The sequence below is a fragment of the Meriones unguiculatus genome, chromosome 20 (assembly GCF_030254825.1).
Source record: "Meriones unguiculatus strain TT.TT164.6M chromosome 20, Bangor_MerUng_6.1, whole genome shotgun sequence".
Classification (NCBI taxonomy): domain Eukaryota; kingdom Metazoa; phylum Chordata; class Mammalia; order Rodentia; family Muridae; genus Meriones; species Meriones unguiculatus.
Genome location: NC_083367.1, coordinates 12010318 through 12027308, shown reverse-complemented (window position 1 = coordinate 12027308; position 16991 = coordinate 12010318). Strand labels below are relative to the sequence as shown.

The 16991-nt window shown below is 42.7% G+C and overlaps 1 protein-coding gene across 2 annotated transcripts in view; it reads right to left on the bottom strand.

The window, feature by feature from the left end:
* Positions 1-15363, bottom strand: part of Casp8ap2 (caspase 8 associated protein 2) — a 39381-nt gene extending 24018 nt beyond the window's left edge. Inside the window, exons 1-4 of one of the 2 annotated variants that reach the window (XM_021650824.2) lie at positions 15264-15323; positions 7551-7741; positions 2293-2375; positions 1046-1114 (exon numbers count right to left, since the gene is read on the bottom strand). In XM_021650824.2, coding sequence (XP_021506499.1) covers positions 1046-1114; positions 2293-2347 — 124 coding nt within the window. In that variant the 5' untranslated portion in view covers positions 2348-2375; positions 7551-7741; positions 15264-15323. Of the gene's footprint in view, positions 1-1045; positions 1115-2292; positions 2376-7550; positions 7742-15263 lie in introns of both variants that reach the window. The other variant, XM_021650825.2, reaches the window with a different exon arrangement.
* Positions 15364-16991: the final 1628 nt, after the last annotated feature.

Genomic DNA, 16991 nt, shown 5'->3' with positions numbered 1-16991 from the left:
CGCACAACTTTAATTCCAGCACTTGGGAGGCAGAGACAGGCAGATCTCTATAAGTTTGAGGCCAGCCTGGTCTGCAGAGAGCACAGGCCAGCTTCCAGGACAACCAGAGCCATGTAGAGAAACACTGTCTCTAAAACCCAAAACAGAACAAAACAAACAAACAAAAAAAGAATGGCTTATTGTTTTTTACATTTTATTTATTCTTTGTGTTAGGATTCTTGATGGTGCACGTGCTTCAAAGGGTTACATTTCCCCTCACTGTGTTTTGTACAGCCTACCTGATTTCACAGATGATGGCAGGAATGCCACATTATTTAAAGTGCCTGTTCCAATGAATCCAGTGTGATAATTATTTCTGTTACAAAACACTGAAAGATCTGACTGTAGAAAAGCTCTTAATTGAACAGGTAGCCAGACACTGCCCTACCAATCTTACTGATACATTGGCAAACTCAGTAACAGTACTTGCTGTGATCGCATAGGCAGAGATGCACATTCACCAGCACCAGGTCATTATCACTGTAAGAGTGCATTTGCAGACGCTCTCAGAGTCAGTACTTTCTGTAATCGCATAGGCAGAGATGCACATTCACCAGCACCAGGTCATTATCACTGTAAGAGTGCATTTGCAGACGCTCTCAGGGTCAGTACTTGCTGTGGTCGCATAGGCAGAGATGCACATTCCCCAGCACCATTTGCCATTTCAATGGTATGAGATATTTTTTTCACACGTTAATCCTAACACTCAGGAGACAGAGGCAGGTGGATCTCTGTGAGCTTGAGGCCAGCCAGGTCTACAGAGAGAGAGAGTTCCAGGACAGCCAGGGCTTCACAGAGAAACCTTATCTCGAAAAACCAAAAAGAAAAAAACAAAACAAAACAAACAAACAAAAAAAAACACCTTTGGGCCAGAAAGTAATTACCCAATGTAATCTTTTCAAAGACAGGGCACATTATTTCAGAGCTGTGAAGTTACCAAGTAACAATAAAACCAACACAGCAAACCAAACAAACAAAATGAGACTGTTGTATGAAATTTACATACCAGAAACAGCACTGTCCAACCCAGCATATATGTCCAATGAGCCTTCGTCATTATTTTTAAGAGGAGAGGCTGCAAAAATAGCAAAGACTAGTTAAAACTGGCTTATGGACTGAGGTTTTATTTTTTTTTTTCATTCTTACTTAGAAGGACAAGAAAAGCAATGTATTATTTCTGCTTCAAAAATGGGACAAGAGGCCAAGTAGTGGTGGCACACACTTTTAATCCCAGCACTCAGGAGGCAGAGGCAGGCGGATCTCTAAGAGTTCCAGGATAGCCAGGGCTACACAGAGAAACCTAGTCTCAAGACAAAACAAAACAAAACAAAACAAAAAAAACTTTACTTCAAAAGTAACAAATATCTATGCGGGTGGGATATGACAATAAATATTATGACCTTTCAGCAAAACTGCTACCTTGATTACATTTAGAGACTTAAAAGCACATAGTAAGAAAGGTCAGCCAGGGGCTAAAGAGATGGCTCAGTAGCTAAGAGCATTTGCTATTCTTGCACAAGATCTAAGTTCAGTACCCAGCACCCACGTGGATCACAACCATTCATAACTCCAGTTCCAGGGATCCAACACCCTCTGGCCTTCTTGGACACCAGGCATGCAAATGATGGATATACATACATGCAGGCAAAACACTTACAAACACAGAACAAAAATAAATATAAAATATCTTTTTTAAAAAGAGGAAGGAAGGAAGGAAGGAAGGAAGGAAGGAAGGAAGGAAGGAAGGAAGGAAGGAAGGAAGGAAAGACAGTAAAGGCAAGTCAGCTAGGTACAGTGATGTATGCCTATAGTCCCAGCTAATTGGTTGCCTGCGGCAGAAGGCTCACTTGAGCTAAGAGTTCTAGTCTAGTCTCAAAGCTCAGTGACAGCTCCCTCAGAGAGGGCACAGGTATAGCTAAGGAGCCATGTGCTGTGTAGCCAAGTATATGGCTCTGTGTTTAATTTCCAGCAAAACAAAAAACAAGAAAAAAGGCTCACATTTACTAAGAACTTACTCCCCATGTTCCAAGTATTCTGCTTTGCATTCATTTATATACAGGGAAAAAAAAAGTTGAGGACCATTTCCCCTAAGAATAAGTATATAAATTTTTCAACTGCTATCAAGCGAGGTCAGGGCCATCACCGTGACAGTGGATCCTAGCATTTGAAAAGCCCTGGTCTAGACTCCCAGTACCAAAACTTAAAAAGAAACAAAGAGTAAGTAAATTCAGAAAGACAACTGAACGTTCTTACCAGCACAGACATCAAACAAACCCGTTCCATCACCATTGTCATCATCTGCTGCCATGGTCCTATATGCTTTTCTTAAGTGCCATCTACAGGATGAAGCATGAAGATTACCACCATTAGAGTAGCTTACAAAGCAACTTTCAAATTTAACATACTGAATAACTTTATTCTCTAAAACAAACAAACAAAAAACAGACCTATACCATTAAAAAACAAAAAGCCTAACATTTTCTGAGCAAAAGTCTAAACGACAAAACAACACTCTTAATTAAATTTGTTAGTATAGATAAACCACACACAAAGTAAATTACACTAATTTTATAACATTGGCCAAAATACACTAGTATGTACCAGACCCCATCACCACAGGGGGGAAAAAGAATCTCAAAATACAGAAGAACTTTTGCACTAAAATAAGAACCATCAACACTGAAAACAAATACATATAACAAGAAATACAAACATTACCCCCAGGGCTCAGTGTGGAAAAGCCTGACAACTTAAGATCGGTGCAGAGAGAGAACCAACTCCAGCACACTGTCCCCTCACTTTCATGAGTGCATTGTGACATGCAGGCCTGGACCCCTCCCACCCCCATATGTACAAACACAACAATAATAAATAAAACTTGCTGAAACTATAAGAAGCATTCAAGCTGGGGTGTGACTCAATGATAGAACATTTGTAAGTATGCGTGAAGCCCCATAAAAATAATAAATAAGCCAATATGAAAGAAATACACAGGACTAAAAAGAAACTCAGCAGGTAAGGCATTTGTTGTGCAAGCCTAATGGCTCAAGTTCAGTCCCAATCCATGTAAAGACAAGAGAGAAGCAACTCTATCAAGTTGTTCTCTGTCCTGTGTATGCTCTCACCAATAGGACATACACACGCTTGCACTCACATCGTGTGCATGCACACACTCAGGAAATATTGTTTTAAAAAAGAAATATATAGAAATGTGCACATGCACATGAAAAACTTTAAAACGATCACTTGAGAAATGGGCGAAAGGCCATTTGTTCCAGGCTGTGCATATGTGCCACGGTGTACAGATACAGAGGTGAGATGACAACTTTCAGGAGTCTATTCTCTCTTTACACCATGTGGGTTCTCAGGGCCGAACTCAGGTCATCAAGCAACAAGCAAACCCAGACCTTTTTGTTTTCTTTTTTTAATTGCTTTTAGAGGGCCAGTGAGTTGGCTGAATTAATAAAGATGTTTGCTGCCAAGCCTGATGACCTACGTTTAACCCCCAGGACCCCAGTGGTGCAAAGAAAGAACCAATTCCACAATACATGTGTGTACGTATTGTGTTTAGAGCTAGGCATGGTGCCATGAACCTGTAAATTGAGTACTATGGAGGCTGAGACAGAAGGACTGAGAGTTTGAAGCCATTTTTCCAGAGTATCCCAGGTCAATCTGGGCTACACGGCAAAAGACTATACATCAAAACAAAGAAACAAATGAATGAATAAATAAAAAACAAGCAACCAACCAACCCACCCACACACCCAACCCCACCCCATACCCCGTCACACACTTTGGTGTTTTGAGACATGGTTCCTCTGTGTAGCCTGGCTGTCCTACAACTTACTCTGTAGACCAGGCTGCCTTCAATTCAGAGATCTGCCTGCCTCTGCCTCCTGAGTGCTAGAATAAAAGTCATGCATCACCACTGCTTGCTAATATGATCTTAAAATTGTTTTTAGAGGAGCTGGAGAGATGGCTCACAGGTTAAGAACACTGGCTATTCTTCCCAAGGTCCTAAGTTCAATTCCCAGCAACCGGATGGTGGCTCACGACCATCTAAAGTGAGATCTGGTGCCCTCTTCTGGTGTACAGGCAGAATGCTATATAAATAATAAATAAATATAAAAAATATTTTTAAGAAAGTTTTCATTCAGTGGTAATGAAGGCAAGGCAAATTAAAAAACAAATGTGTCTAGAGAATTTACTGAAAGACAGGCTTGAAGGCAGAGGCAGGCGGACCTTTGTCAGTTACAAACAGCCAGGACTACACAGTGAGACCCTGCTTGAAAGGAGAGGGAAAGAGGGAGAGAAAGAGGGAGAGGGAGAGAAGAGAGATGCCTTGGCTAGAGTCTAGGAGAGTTTCGGGAAGGTTACAGTCACTCAGAACAGATAAAGAGTAGCCCACCATGCCAAGCTGTTCTCACAAACATGGTTTATGCTGAAGCCCCACTTCAGACAAAGCCTGTATATGACCACATTACCCCCATCCTAGGCACTAAGCCTCCAATGGGCTCTCCCTGTAGACATCTGTAGGTATTTAACATATGGTCAGAAACTGAGTCAGCTAAAGCCTAGATGACTGGGAACTCCCTCAGTGCCTGGTAGCTACTCCTCAACAACCAGATTTTGGCAAAAAGGTATGTGAATGGTGAAAGCACACACCGCTCACAGAAATTCACTGTGGATGAACAGCTCACATCTTCATAGAAGTTGGCGGTTTCCTGTGCAGGTGTGTATACATACATGCTCAGGTTAGGCACAAACACAGTCTAACTCGGGGTGGGCTTATGGAACCGTGACTCCACCGAAATTAGGGAGCAACTGCTATTCCCATCCAGACATTTATCCTATTTGACTTCCATTATCACACTTCACATACACATTCCTTTAATTCTAATTGCATTCATTCTAAATCAAGTCAAGTAATTTTAATTAACATACAATCTTAGAATCTGTTTCAGATTCCTTTGTGTATTTTTATCTTTTAGACAATAGCTATGGCTGCCCAGGAGGTGTGGTTTGTGATTGCCTTCACTATTTTCTTCATCACATTTTCTAACATGTATATCATTATACTTTGCTGATACTTAACATCACTCCCACTCATTCTGTAGTTCAAGGAAGCCCTAAACTTGTGATCCTCCTACCTCAGCCTCTTTAGTAGCTAGTGTTAAAAGACTTAGAAATCAGGCCAAACTACAGCATATATATATATATATGAATGAATATATATATTCATTCATCTGCTGATGGGAATCTAATCTGGTTTCATACTTTGGCTATTGTGAACAGCACTACAACGAACATACTTTGACTGCTTGGGCCCATGCATGGATAACTGGATCATTTGGTAGTTTTCAGTCTGCGGGGGACTCTTCATACGGATTTCCATTGTCGCTACATCACATCTCTACCAGCAATATATAAGGCTTCCTACTTCTATTCCTCCTTGCTGGCAAGCTGTCATTTGTTTTCTTGATGTTAGCTCATCTTTATTTGTTTTCAACTTTCATTCTGTGTGATGGGTGGGTGTACATTTCATGTATTCAGATGTGGGTATGTACAATAGGACACCTGTGGCAGGTGGAAGACAACCTCCATGTGTCTGTATCATCACTTTCTACCTTGTGATAGCTGCTTGGCTGCTGCTAAACCAAACTCCTCACAACCCATGAACTTGAGCTTGTTCTGTTTCCCTCCCACAGGGGGCACTGGAAATACAAATGCTTGTGCCACTGCACCCAGCTTCTTTTTTAATTGTTTTATTTATTTATTTAGGTTCTTTGAGGCAGGGTTTCTCTGTGTATCTCTGGCTGTCCTAGAATTCCTGACCCTGCCTCCCAAGTGCTGGGATTAAAGGTATGTACCAGTACCTCCTGGCTCTGAATCCAGCTTTTCTGAGGGTTCTAAGTACCCAAGCTTGTTGGCAAGTCACCGCCTGAGTCATCTTCCCAGACCCCATTTCAGACATTCTGATGAGGCTGAGATGGAATTCAACTAGCATGTTCTCCACCTCATTCTGCCCTAGGAAGGCCTGGAGGGAGCTAGCGTCTCTCTCTCAGTTACGACCCTGGAATATAAGTGAAAACTGGTGGGAACTGGACCTGAAGGCGTGGGTAAGCTTGAATCAGTCCTACACTGGCACCAGTTTTGGGGTGTTTGGGCCCTGGGGACCACTCCTGCAACTGACCAGGAGTCATCCTCTCTGAAAGTTGGGTCAAGAGACCTGAGGAAGATTAGGCAAACCTCCATCAGTCTCTCCCAGTTTGTTCACTTTACAGATGGAAATGAAACCTCCAGTTCCCCACTGGCTTGCCTACTGGACAACTGGAGCAAGTTATAGTCATGTGCTTAGGAAGAGAGTTTTAGTCCTTTCATAACAAAAAGTAGCCCCTGTGAAGAACTCTTGACTATAATATCATCCTTTAGTTACTTATTCTGTGAGAGAGAAGAAAAAAAAGTCCTCTAAAATTCCCTGTGTCTAGCTTTTCTTTTACATACAGGAGCATCTAGATTAGTGGATCTCAACCTGTGGGCTGTGACCCTTTTGAGGTAGAACAACCCTTTCACAGAATTACCTCAGACCACTGGAAAATACTGATATTTATATTATGATTCATAACAGTAGCAAAAGTACAGTTATGAAGTAGCAACAAAAATAATTTTATGGCTGCAGTCACCATAACATGAGGAACTATATTAAAGGGTCACAGTATTAGGAAGGTTGAGGACCACTGATCTAGATCTTGCTAAAAACTACAGGATGGACCCAGACTCTAGGCTGTGATAGACTTAGGTGTGTTTAATCAGGTTTATTTTTAAAATGCTTAATTTTTGCTCATGCTTCACATGAGCATTACAGAGTAATTAAAAATAACTGGGGCAACTGACCCTCTGGGTGAATAACTATTTGGAGGTCTGCACTGATGTGGCCAGAGAAATTACAAGGCAGAATATTTCCCCCCTTGTCCTCCATGGTCAACTAAGTCCCAGGAAACTGTGGGGCATCTCTGAAAGTCCTTGACTGTGGAAAGCCACCTGTACTTCTTCAGGAATGCCACGGAAATGCCACTGAGTGGGCTCTTACCAGTGTCCAGTCTTCCAAGAGGAAAATTCCTCCATAGCTCTAAGTGAAACAGCCCAAGCAGGGCCTTTGACTTATCCCCAGAGCAACTGGCAAAAGAGAGACTTGTAGCCAGAGGCTCTGTCCAAACACAAGTAACCCCTGAGAACCAGATCTTCAACTGGCCTTGGCAGCAGAAAGTGATTAATTCTGGCCACCCACACGGTCTTAACCACCTAAATGGAAAGTATAACCCACATTAGTATGATCAATATGTACATCTCTTTAACTGTCCTCAGACACTGTTATCTGAACAACTATTTCCAGCTAATGATTCTTCTCCACACAACACTCTCTAGAAAAGCTATGATATGAGGTCCTGTGTCCTAAGCAAGCATGTTTCCCGATTAAAGGAAGTGGCCAGATATCTCACTGTTAAACTTACAGATGCTGATGTCTATCTGTGACTTCCAACAAATGAAATCTTGATTTCACTCAGGTTTGGCTCATATTGTCCACCTCTGCTGGATATTACAGCTGGTACATGGGCAGAGGTATCTCTTGATGGTAAGGCACTGCCAATCAGCCTCTACAGGATTCTGACACAGTCCAGCCAGCTACAAACTTGGGCCTCACCTTATAAAACAAGAGATCAGGAGTTAAAACAGACTCCCTGGTGAACAAACAGATAGGGAGCAGGGCCATGGCTTGGAAATGAAGGTGGCAAATTCCAAAGATGGCCAGCTTCTTCCTCAACCTCCTCCCTTGAGCTGATCCATCAGCAGATGGGCTGCTAATAGTGTTTGTCTCTCACCAGCAGCCTCTCTGCTGATGAACCAGCTCCGTGAGTTCAAGACCCAAACCAGGACACGGCACAGTTATGGACCAATCAACCATCCTGCCTTCAAACGGACCAACCCAGGGATTGGTACTCTTCAGAGGCCACTGAGAAGAGACTGGGTTTCTCAGCTTTTGGAATCCCCTGCTCTGTTCTGCATGTGGCCTTTTCTCTATGTGTATGTGTTTACTTACCCACAATAAACACCATCCTTCAACTGTGTATTCTCTCTGCAATGCTTGAGACTTTTCTATGGCCACCTGTTTTGCTTCAGATTTTCCTGCCTTTTAATCCTTTTAACTGGCAGGAAAAACAAACCTGATCAAGACCCCTAGAATGTATCAGTTCCAGTTTCTGATGTGGATTATTTAATTATAGATATTTACTCAAATTTCCAAACTACCAAAATCCTTTCCTTGTCATCATTTTCTACCCAGATGCCAAAGTCCTATTATTTCTAGCCTGCTTCACACCAATTAAAACAAAACAAAAACTAGCACTGAACCCAAGTCTTTCCAGAACTGTCTATCCTTACTTTGGTGAAGGCTTCACAACTGTGTACGTGCGAATGGGAAGGGTGGCTTAGCGGTACAGCATACACTGCGCAAGCACAATGCTCTGATCTTAATCCTACTCCCAAAAACAAACTAAGAGAACTTCAGCATATTACACTGGAGCAGAAATGGCTATATGTGCAATTTCTAAACTATGGTGTGTTATCAACTTCTTAGTGCAGCAGGCAGCCATGTCAGTCTCTGAACTTCACAGCATCTTACTTTGATTATTCTGTTTCCTCTTAGAATGGTGATCCCAAACATGGTAACCACAGAAGAAATGACCTTTGTTTACAGAAAAGAATGAATCTTCATCCCCTTATCCACCAACACACTGAACTTACTGCATTCGGCAACAACCACTTCATTGATTTGCTTTAGTGTACACATGTACCTGTGTAGATGGTACACATGCATGTTCATGTGTGACCAGAGGGCCATGTTTAGGTGTCTTTCTTAATGTCTCTTCATCATGCTCTTTTAACAGAGTCTCTGTATCTGCTCACTGATTTGGCAAGACTAGCTGGCCACCAAACTCCAGGTCTCTACCTTGCCAGCACTCATAGGCATGTGCTACTTGGCTGTTCACTTGGGTTCTAGGGATCCAAACTTATACTCTCATGTTTAGTCGGCAAACAATTTATTAATGAGACCTCTCCCCAATCCCCTTATTTGCTTCAGGTGATAGTCTACATCAGAAACTGGAAGAATTAAACTGCAAGACTGATAGAGGTTCCCTCATCAAAGTTTTTGATTTAGAAATTCTAAGCTTAAAACTTGGAGAGGAATTTTAATTCAGAACATGGCAAGAGATCGTATCCAAAGACCTTTTAGGTCTGTGTGATCCCACTAGAACACAGACATGCCTTTATTTCTAAGAGACAGAGGCAAGCAGATCTCTGAGTTCAAGGCCAGCCTGGTACAACACAAGCTCCAGGTGAAGAAAAGCTTAGGTCCAAGCACATGGTACATACCTCTAATCCTAGCACTCAGGAGACAGAGGAATGCAGATCTGAGTTTTAGTCAATGCTGTTCATTCAGTTTGGTTGAATGAGTCAGTCAGTTGAGAGGCAGTTTTACCAAAAGAGTTTTACAGAGACAGGTTAAAGAGAGAACAAGCTAGACACAGGTGAAGACAGAATGAGCCAGAGAAGGAGGAGCCAGAAGATTGGAACATATTGCCAAAATTAGTATGAGGCCAAATGGAGCAATTCAGTTAGAAGCTGAAAGAAGCCAATTTGATTCAGTCAGCTTGAAGAGAAGTTTTGAACCAGGCAACTGAGTTGAACCAGCCAGCCAGCCAGAGTTCAAAAAGAACTACGAAGATTGAGTTTATTCATCAGTAAGTCTCAGAGGCTGAAACATTTTCGGCCTAGATTAGATTTTATGAAGGCTAGAAGTTTCCAGGACTAGGCCTAGCTTAGCAGACAGAGACATTAAGCCTCTTAGATGACAATTAAACCAGGTGAATAAAAGTTACTTTGAAATTGATTATTTTTATTTTGGCTGCTTAGACTATTTCTAAACCAGTGTTGCTGGGGATAGAGATGGCTCAAAGACCATTAAGAGTGCTTACTGCTCTTTGCAGAGGACTGTTTTCCACCTACAGTGGCTCACAAGTACCTGCAACTCCAGCTCCAGGGTACCTGGCACTCTCTTCTGGACTCCTTAGGCACATGCACACACGCACACACTCGAGAACACAGTTTCAAAATAATAAGAATGAAATATTTTAAATCAGTATTGTCAAATAGAGCTTCCTATGACAATAAAAATATTTCGTGTTCTCCAATAGAGTAGCTACAAGCACATGCAGCCACTGATACATGAAATATGTACAATGAGATTGTGTATATTAGTTTTCTATTGATGTTTTTTACAAGTTAACCAAACAGTGGCTTGAATAAAACAAATTATTGTAACGGCTGTGTAGGTTAAAATAAAAAATCTTACTGGTCTAAAATCAAGCTGCCATCAGGGCTGTTCACATGTCCCAGCTTCTAAAAGCACCTGCATTCCTGGGCTGAAGCCTCCTTTCTCTGCCTTCAGAGTCAAGGGCCTACCATCTTCTTTCTTTTCCAACCTCTGCTTCCATTTGCATGCTGGCCTCCTTTACTCTCTCCAGGCCCCTATCATCATGCGGATATTCCTAATGCTTTTCTTCCTACTTCCCTCTCATGAGAACCTGTTTGAGAGAATGTGTGATCACTTGGATGATACAGGATAATTCTCCCCACTCCACAATCCTTAGTCAGGAGTGGGACGTGGCCCAGTCAGAAGAGTGCTTGCCCATCATGCTCAAAGCCTGCCTAGAATCCCAGCACTCAAGAGGAAGAGGCTCAGCTACTTCAAGGCCAGCCTGGATACATCAGACTGCCTCAAAACAAACAAAATCCTTAATCATGTCAATCATATCCCTAACGTCTCTTTTGTCATATATGATTATATAGTCACAAATAGCAGAAATGTAGATAACCATCTTTTAGGGCCATAATGAACTGGTTTTTCAACATTTCATTTTTTTGTTTGTTTGTTGTTTTCAGGACAGGATTTCTCAGTGAAGCCCTGGCTGTCCCAGAACTCACTTTGTAGACCAGGCTGTCCTGGAACTCACAGAGATCTGCCTACCTCTGCCTCCTCAGTGTTGGGATTAAAGGTATGTGCCATCATTGCCCAGCTAAATTTTAAATAATTTATTAAAATAACAACAGTGTAACAAGCAGATACCAGTTAGACCACAAATGACCTGAAAGTAGGGACTGAGTTTCATATACTCAACATATATGTATATACACAAGTATTTACTGAAAAAAAAACAAAAAAAACAAGGCATTCACCCCTGCCCCCCAAAAAACTAAAGGAGCCAGAACAGATTTTAAGTTCATAGTTTACTTCTATGACGGCTCTACTGTCATGACCTACTTATTCTTATCTACCATGTAAGGGATTTCCCAGAGCTATGGCTATTAGAAAGTCAGTAATACAACCATAATGCTTTTGGGCACTTACACAACTCTGAGTAATTTCCAAAGGTTAGGAACTTAGATATTAATATCTTATCTTCAAGTAATTACACTAACATATACTTTCTCCTTAGATTAACTGTTAATGGGATGAGGAGGAGCATAGGACAAGAGGAAAAAGACTGGTAAGGGTACAGATTACCCTGTTGCCTCCTCAAGTACTTGAGAATTAGGAATGCTTGTGTTAAGAGATAAGCAATAGTCAGTAATAGAAATTAAAAATACATTCCACTGAAAGTACACACTAAACGTGGGTGGTGGTGGGTGGTGGTGGTACACGCCTTTAATCTCAGGAAGCAGAGGCTGGTAGATATCTGTGAGTTCAAGGCCAGCCTGGTTTACAAAGTGAGTCCAAGGACAGCCAGGACTACACAGAGAAACCTTGTTCTGAAAAAAGAAAAAAGACATTACCTTTCAGTATCTTATCACAACCTTACATCTTTCTTTTTCCAAATAACACTACCACTCTAGCCTACTGATGTCACTTCTGCAACATTTTTCCGTTTGTCCTCATTCACTGCCATTTCAATGTGCTCTAGGCCTACTGCTGCTACCTACTTCACTCCTCCAAATACATGCCACAAACAATGCTGATTGGTTCTTCTACAGAAGAACTGTATCAATTCTTGCTCAAAATCCTTCACATAACTTGTCAACATCTGGTAAATTTTGCCCAAATTCCTTACTTTGATTTAAGCTCGTACCTTTCTAGCCACATTTATTTACTATTTCCAAAATTTTCAAATTCTGAGGTCACTCTCTCCATTAGGGACTGATCACTAAAATTCTAAAGCAGAGGCTAACATAATCAAATTCACAATTCAGATGCTAGCAGCCAGGAGCTAGACAGAAAAGATCACCCAAGACTGGTACACACCTCTAATTTCAGCATCTGGAAAGCTGAATCAGGAACAGCAGTAAGATCCTAACTCAGAACAAGCATAACAAAACTGTGCAAGACAAATAAGGAGTCAAGAGCTCAGCGAAAATAAAGACAAAGTAGAGATGAGATTTCTGTGTAAAGCAGTAGTGGTTCATGCAAACCTACTCAAATGCCCACTCTTCCCAATCTGAAATTTTCTTTATGAAATAATCTGAGCTGTATTTTAAGATATATATATACATATTTGTCTTTATTTGTTGTGTTTGTACACAAATGGAGGCCAGAGGAGAACTTGTGGGAATTTGTTCTACCACGTGTGTCAACCTCAGCCAGCTTGTCAGGCTTGGCATCGGCCATCTCTACTGGCTAAGCTATTTCACCCACCCCTCAGCTGTCTTCCAAATACCCATCTGACCATGTTCTTTCTGTTTAACGACCTTTGGGCGCTTGCTGCTGATCTTAGGACAATGAACACATTTCTCTAACAATTCTGCTGAGGCCCTGCATGACTAGGCCTATACCACTGAACTGGTGGTGTTTTGTGGGATTCTTCTCCACTGCCCAGCAGAACATGCTCTACACACTGGCCTTCCCTAACCTTTGACAAACATGCTGCTTGTCCTTTCCTAGTCAGTGACTCTGAAAAGTGCTGCCTGCTCAATACTCTACCATTATTTAACTGGCTTAAATAATGCTGTCCCCTAGACAATCTTTCTCTCTGTACTAGGTCGGGACCTCTGATGTAGTCTTTCTTGGGTTTTAGGGAGCAAAGGGGCAAGGGTGTTGGGACAAGGTCTTTCCATGAAGTCCTGGCAGTCAGGAATTTAATCTACAGACTATGTAGTCCTCAAACTCAGAGAGCTACTTGCCACTGCCTCATAAGTGCTGGGATTAAGGATGTGTGCCACCTCACCGGATACTGTTACATTTCCTTACACCAGTGTCCCCTCCCTGTATGACTTCTTTCCACAGTTCAACTCTACATTTCCATGAGACTCAAAAAGAAATGTGTCCACCTTGCTGACAGTAAAGCCCATGTGGACAAGGATCATCTCTGTATTGTTCGCCATTCCCACCTCTTAGCACAGCCTTGCGTAATAGTAAGTAATAAAACAACCATTTGTTGAGCTAATGAAATTCCAAATTAAAGATGATTCTGAGGTCTTCACCTCTGACAAAGTGGAAGGCATGCTTTTAATAGCAATCACAAAATAAAGATTTCATAAATCACTTGTCTAACAATCAGATGAAGGCAACTAACAGGGCTAGAAATAAGAGCTGGATTCCTAACAGATTTTTCCTAAAAGAAAAGCTGAGTTAACATGGTAGGTATGGTGATTTGGAACTCATTAGCATCATGGTGACAGGTACATTAAAAGTTACAAAGGACAGTGAGTCTCCTAGGAGGAAAAAAAAGGAGGGAAAAGCAGAAGAAAAAAAAGAGAGAGAGAAACTTTTCTACACTTCCACTCAGCTCCCACTTGAAGATATGTGAGTCACAACTGACCAGAGAGGTACATCTTTGAAAAAATGCAGACCAAGTTTTAAAAGATGAGAAGCTAATGATTAGTAACAGCTGCTGGGCTGGGAATGTTGCTCAGTAACGTACAGTCCTCACATGCTTTGAATAGGCCGGTCCCTAGCACACACACTCACACACACACACACACATATGTATAACAGATCTATTATATATACAATATGTTATCTTATATATTGTATATTAATACATATAATATATATTAAATGTTATATTATATATGTTAAAGTGCCAGGTTGATGGCCATGTATCTGGAGGGACATCTCCAACGGATTCATAAACAAAAGCATACAGTGGTCATCCAGTGTTTTCTGAAAAAAACAATGTTTTTAAAAAGCAACCTGAAGGAAGTTCAAATTTTTCAACACAGAAAAACATACATTTGAAGAGGAATAAAATAAGCAAAAGCTAAGAGAGGCAAGTCTAGTTCTAGACGCTGAAGACGAGAAAGATAAATATAAAAACAAACATACACTGCACCTTTATTATGTGTCAAGTATTGATCAAAATGCTCGAAAGTATTGATTTATTTTAAATCACTCTTAAGTTCCTATTAGGTCCACATTATTCCTTATCCCATTTAAATAGATGAGCAAACTGACAGAGGCAGTTAGAAAAATCTACCAGGGTCAACAGCTTGAAAGTGGGATTAAATTCCAGTCAGATGACAAAAATCAAGAACATGTCTTAAAACAAAAATCTCTGGGCATATCCTGTAAGATGGCAGGAAATGCAATGAAAAATTATACGGAGTATGGAAGTAGACTCCAGAAGCATTGCCTAATAGCAAAGAGGAGCTTAAGCTCATGGAAAGGCCTTAAGCAAAAGGTTTGGTGTTGGTTGCTGTGGAGAGAAAGAAGTCCAAGAGCCAGAGTCAAAGACGATCGCGAAGCACAAAGCTGAGAGGTTCCTGCGAATGCTACATTCACGTCCTCGCTACCAGGTCAGGGATGGTTCTAGGCACTGCAGAGACCAGCACAAACAACTTCTTCTCTCAAGGTTCTAGCTTGGGAAGCAGGCCACGTCAGTGAGCGCCCGACACTCGGGAGAGCCCTTTCTCCACGCACCGAAAGCTCGGGAGCAGGGCCGGGGAGCTCGGGTGGGGGAGGGGAGGGAGGGGAGGGGCGCCCGGCAGACGGGCCGATGCTCCGTGCGCTCGCCGCGGCGGCCCCGAGACGCTCCGCGGGGCGGTCCTCGAGGGCGGCAGCTGGCGCCTCGCGGCCCAGCCAGGCACACACCTTCGCCCACATCCCACGCTGTCCCAGGCGGCACCCCGCAGCCGCTCTCCAGCAGCCCCGCGACAGGCCCCCAGGAACTTACCCGGCCGGCCAGCCCCGCACAGCGGCCGCTCTCGGGACGCCAGGCGCTCCGCCGTCTCCGCCAATCCCAGCCCCGAGTAAGGACGCCAGGGCGGGATCGAGCGCCGGCAACCAATCAGAGAAGACGCAAAGCACGTCTCGGCGCACACAACCAGTTCCCGCCATTGAAGGCGGAAAGAAAAATTCCAGTTGGCGCCAAACTCTGGTTCTCTTCTGTGGCTCATAAGGGAAATAGGCGGGTCGTGACCCCAGTGACAACGGGGCGGGACTTCTCCGCGGAAAAGACGTCACCAGAGCGGAAGTGAGGCGGGTCTAGGAGGCGCTAATGAAAGGGAAAGTAAGGTTTGAGACGGTTAGCTCTTTTGGCTGAGACAAAGCGGAGAAGGCCTGACTGTTTAGTTTTTGTTTTGTTTCGTTTTTCGAGACAGGGTTTCTGTGTAGCCCTGGCTGTCCTAGACCAGGCTGGCCTCGAGCTCGCAGAGATCCACCTGCCCCTGCCCCTGCCTCTGGAGTGCTGGGATTAAAAGGTGTGAGCCACCCAGCCCGCTTTAGCTCTTTATTCTGCAGATTGTGTCAGCTGCGCGCTACACAGCGCTGAGAGCTGGCCCTTAGATGCCACTCTTGGATAGTAAATGTAGCACAGAAATTTGGGAGGTTTAAGAAGGTGATGCCGGGGAGGAGGCTACAACTGGGATGTAAAGTGAATGAATGAATGAACAAGTAAATAAATAGAAGATGAAAGCAGTGTAGCGGGATAGAAGAGGGTGTTTTTACTATTGTTTTCATACAATATATTTTAAATCGTTTTTTCCCTTTCCCAACTTTTCCCAGATCCTACCTCCCTACCCACCGAATTTCAAGTTCTCTTTCTCTCATAAAAAAAGAAAAAAACAAGGAACCAGGAAGAAGAACTGAAGGAAAGAAGAGAAAGCCAAGACAATACAAAATGAAACAAAAAGCGCGCACTCAGAAACATGGAGTTCTTTTTGTGTAGGCCAGCTACTCCTGGGCATAGAGCCTGCCCTGGAGTATGTGTGATACACCAGTGACACTCCATTAAAGAACTGGTATTTCCTTTCCCAGCAGGTATCAACTGCAAATAGCTTCTTGGTTAGGGTGGTACCTCCCCTGGCTTGAACCTCAACAGGTCTTATGTGTGCATTCATATGTGTATCAGTCCTGTTGTGCCTGGATGACTATTTCCTTGGAGTCATCTACCACCTCTGGCTCTTAAGTCTTTCTGCCTTCTTTTGGGATGCAGATCCCTGATCCTTGAGTTAAAGGGTTTCATGAAGACATCCCATTTGGGACTAAGTGCTCCAAAGAGTCACTGAACATGGTCCAGTTGTGGGTCTCTGTTAGTTGCTTTGTACTACACGAACTTTCTTTGATGAGGTTTGAATAATGCAATGATCTATGGGTATAACACTATGTCATGAGGAGTCTTTATTGCCCTTAGCAGAATCATAATAGTAGGTCCCCCCTAGGTCTATGAACTATGTAGTCTGAGGTTCTTGGCCATTTGAGTACTATCAGATATGGTCTCATGGAGTAGACCTTAAATCCAAGTAGAAAGTGGCTGGTTACTCCTACAACATTTGTGCCACTGTTGCACCAATAGGTGCAGGGAACTGTGAAATTGGCCTGGCCTAGCTGCCTTGAGAGGCATGCATCATAGGTTTTTCAGGTTAGAGTCCATGGCTCCTCAGTTCTCCATGGAACTGCTTAC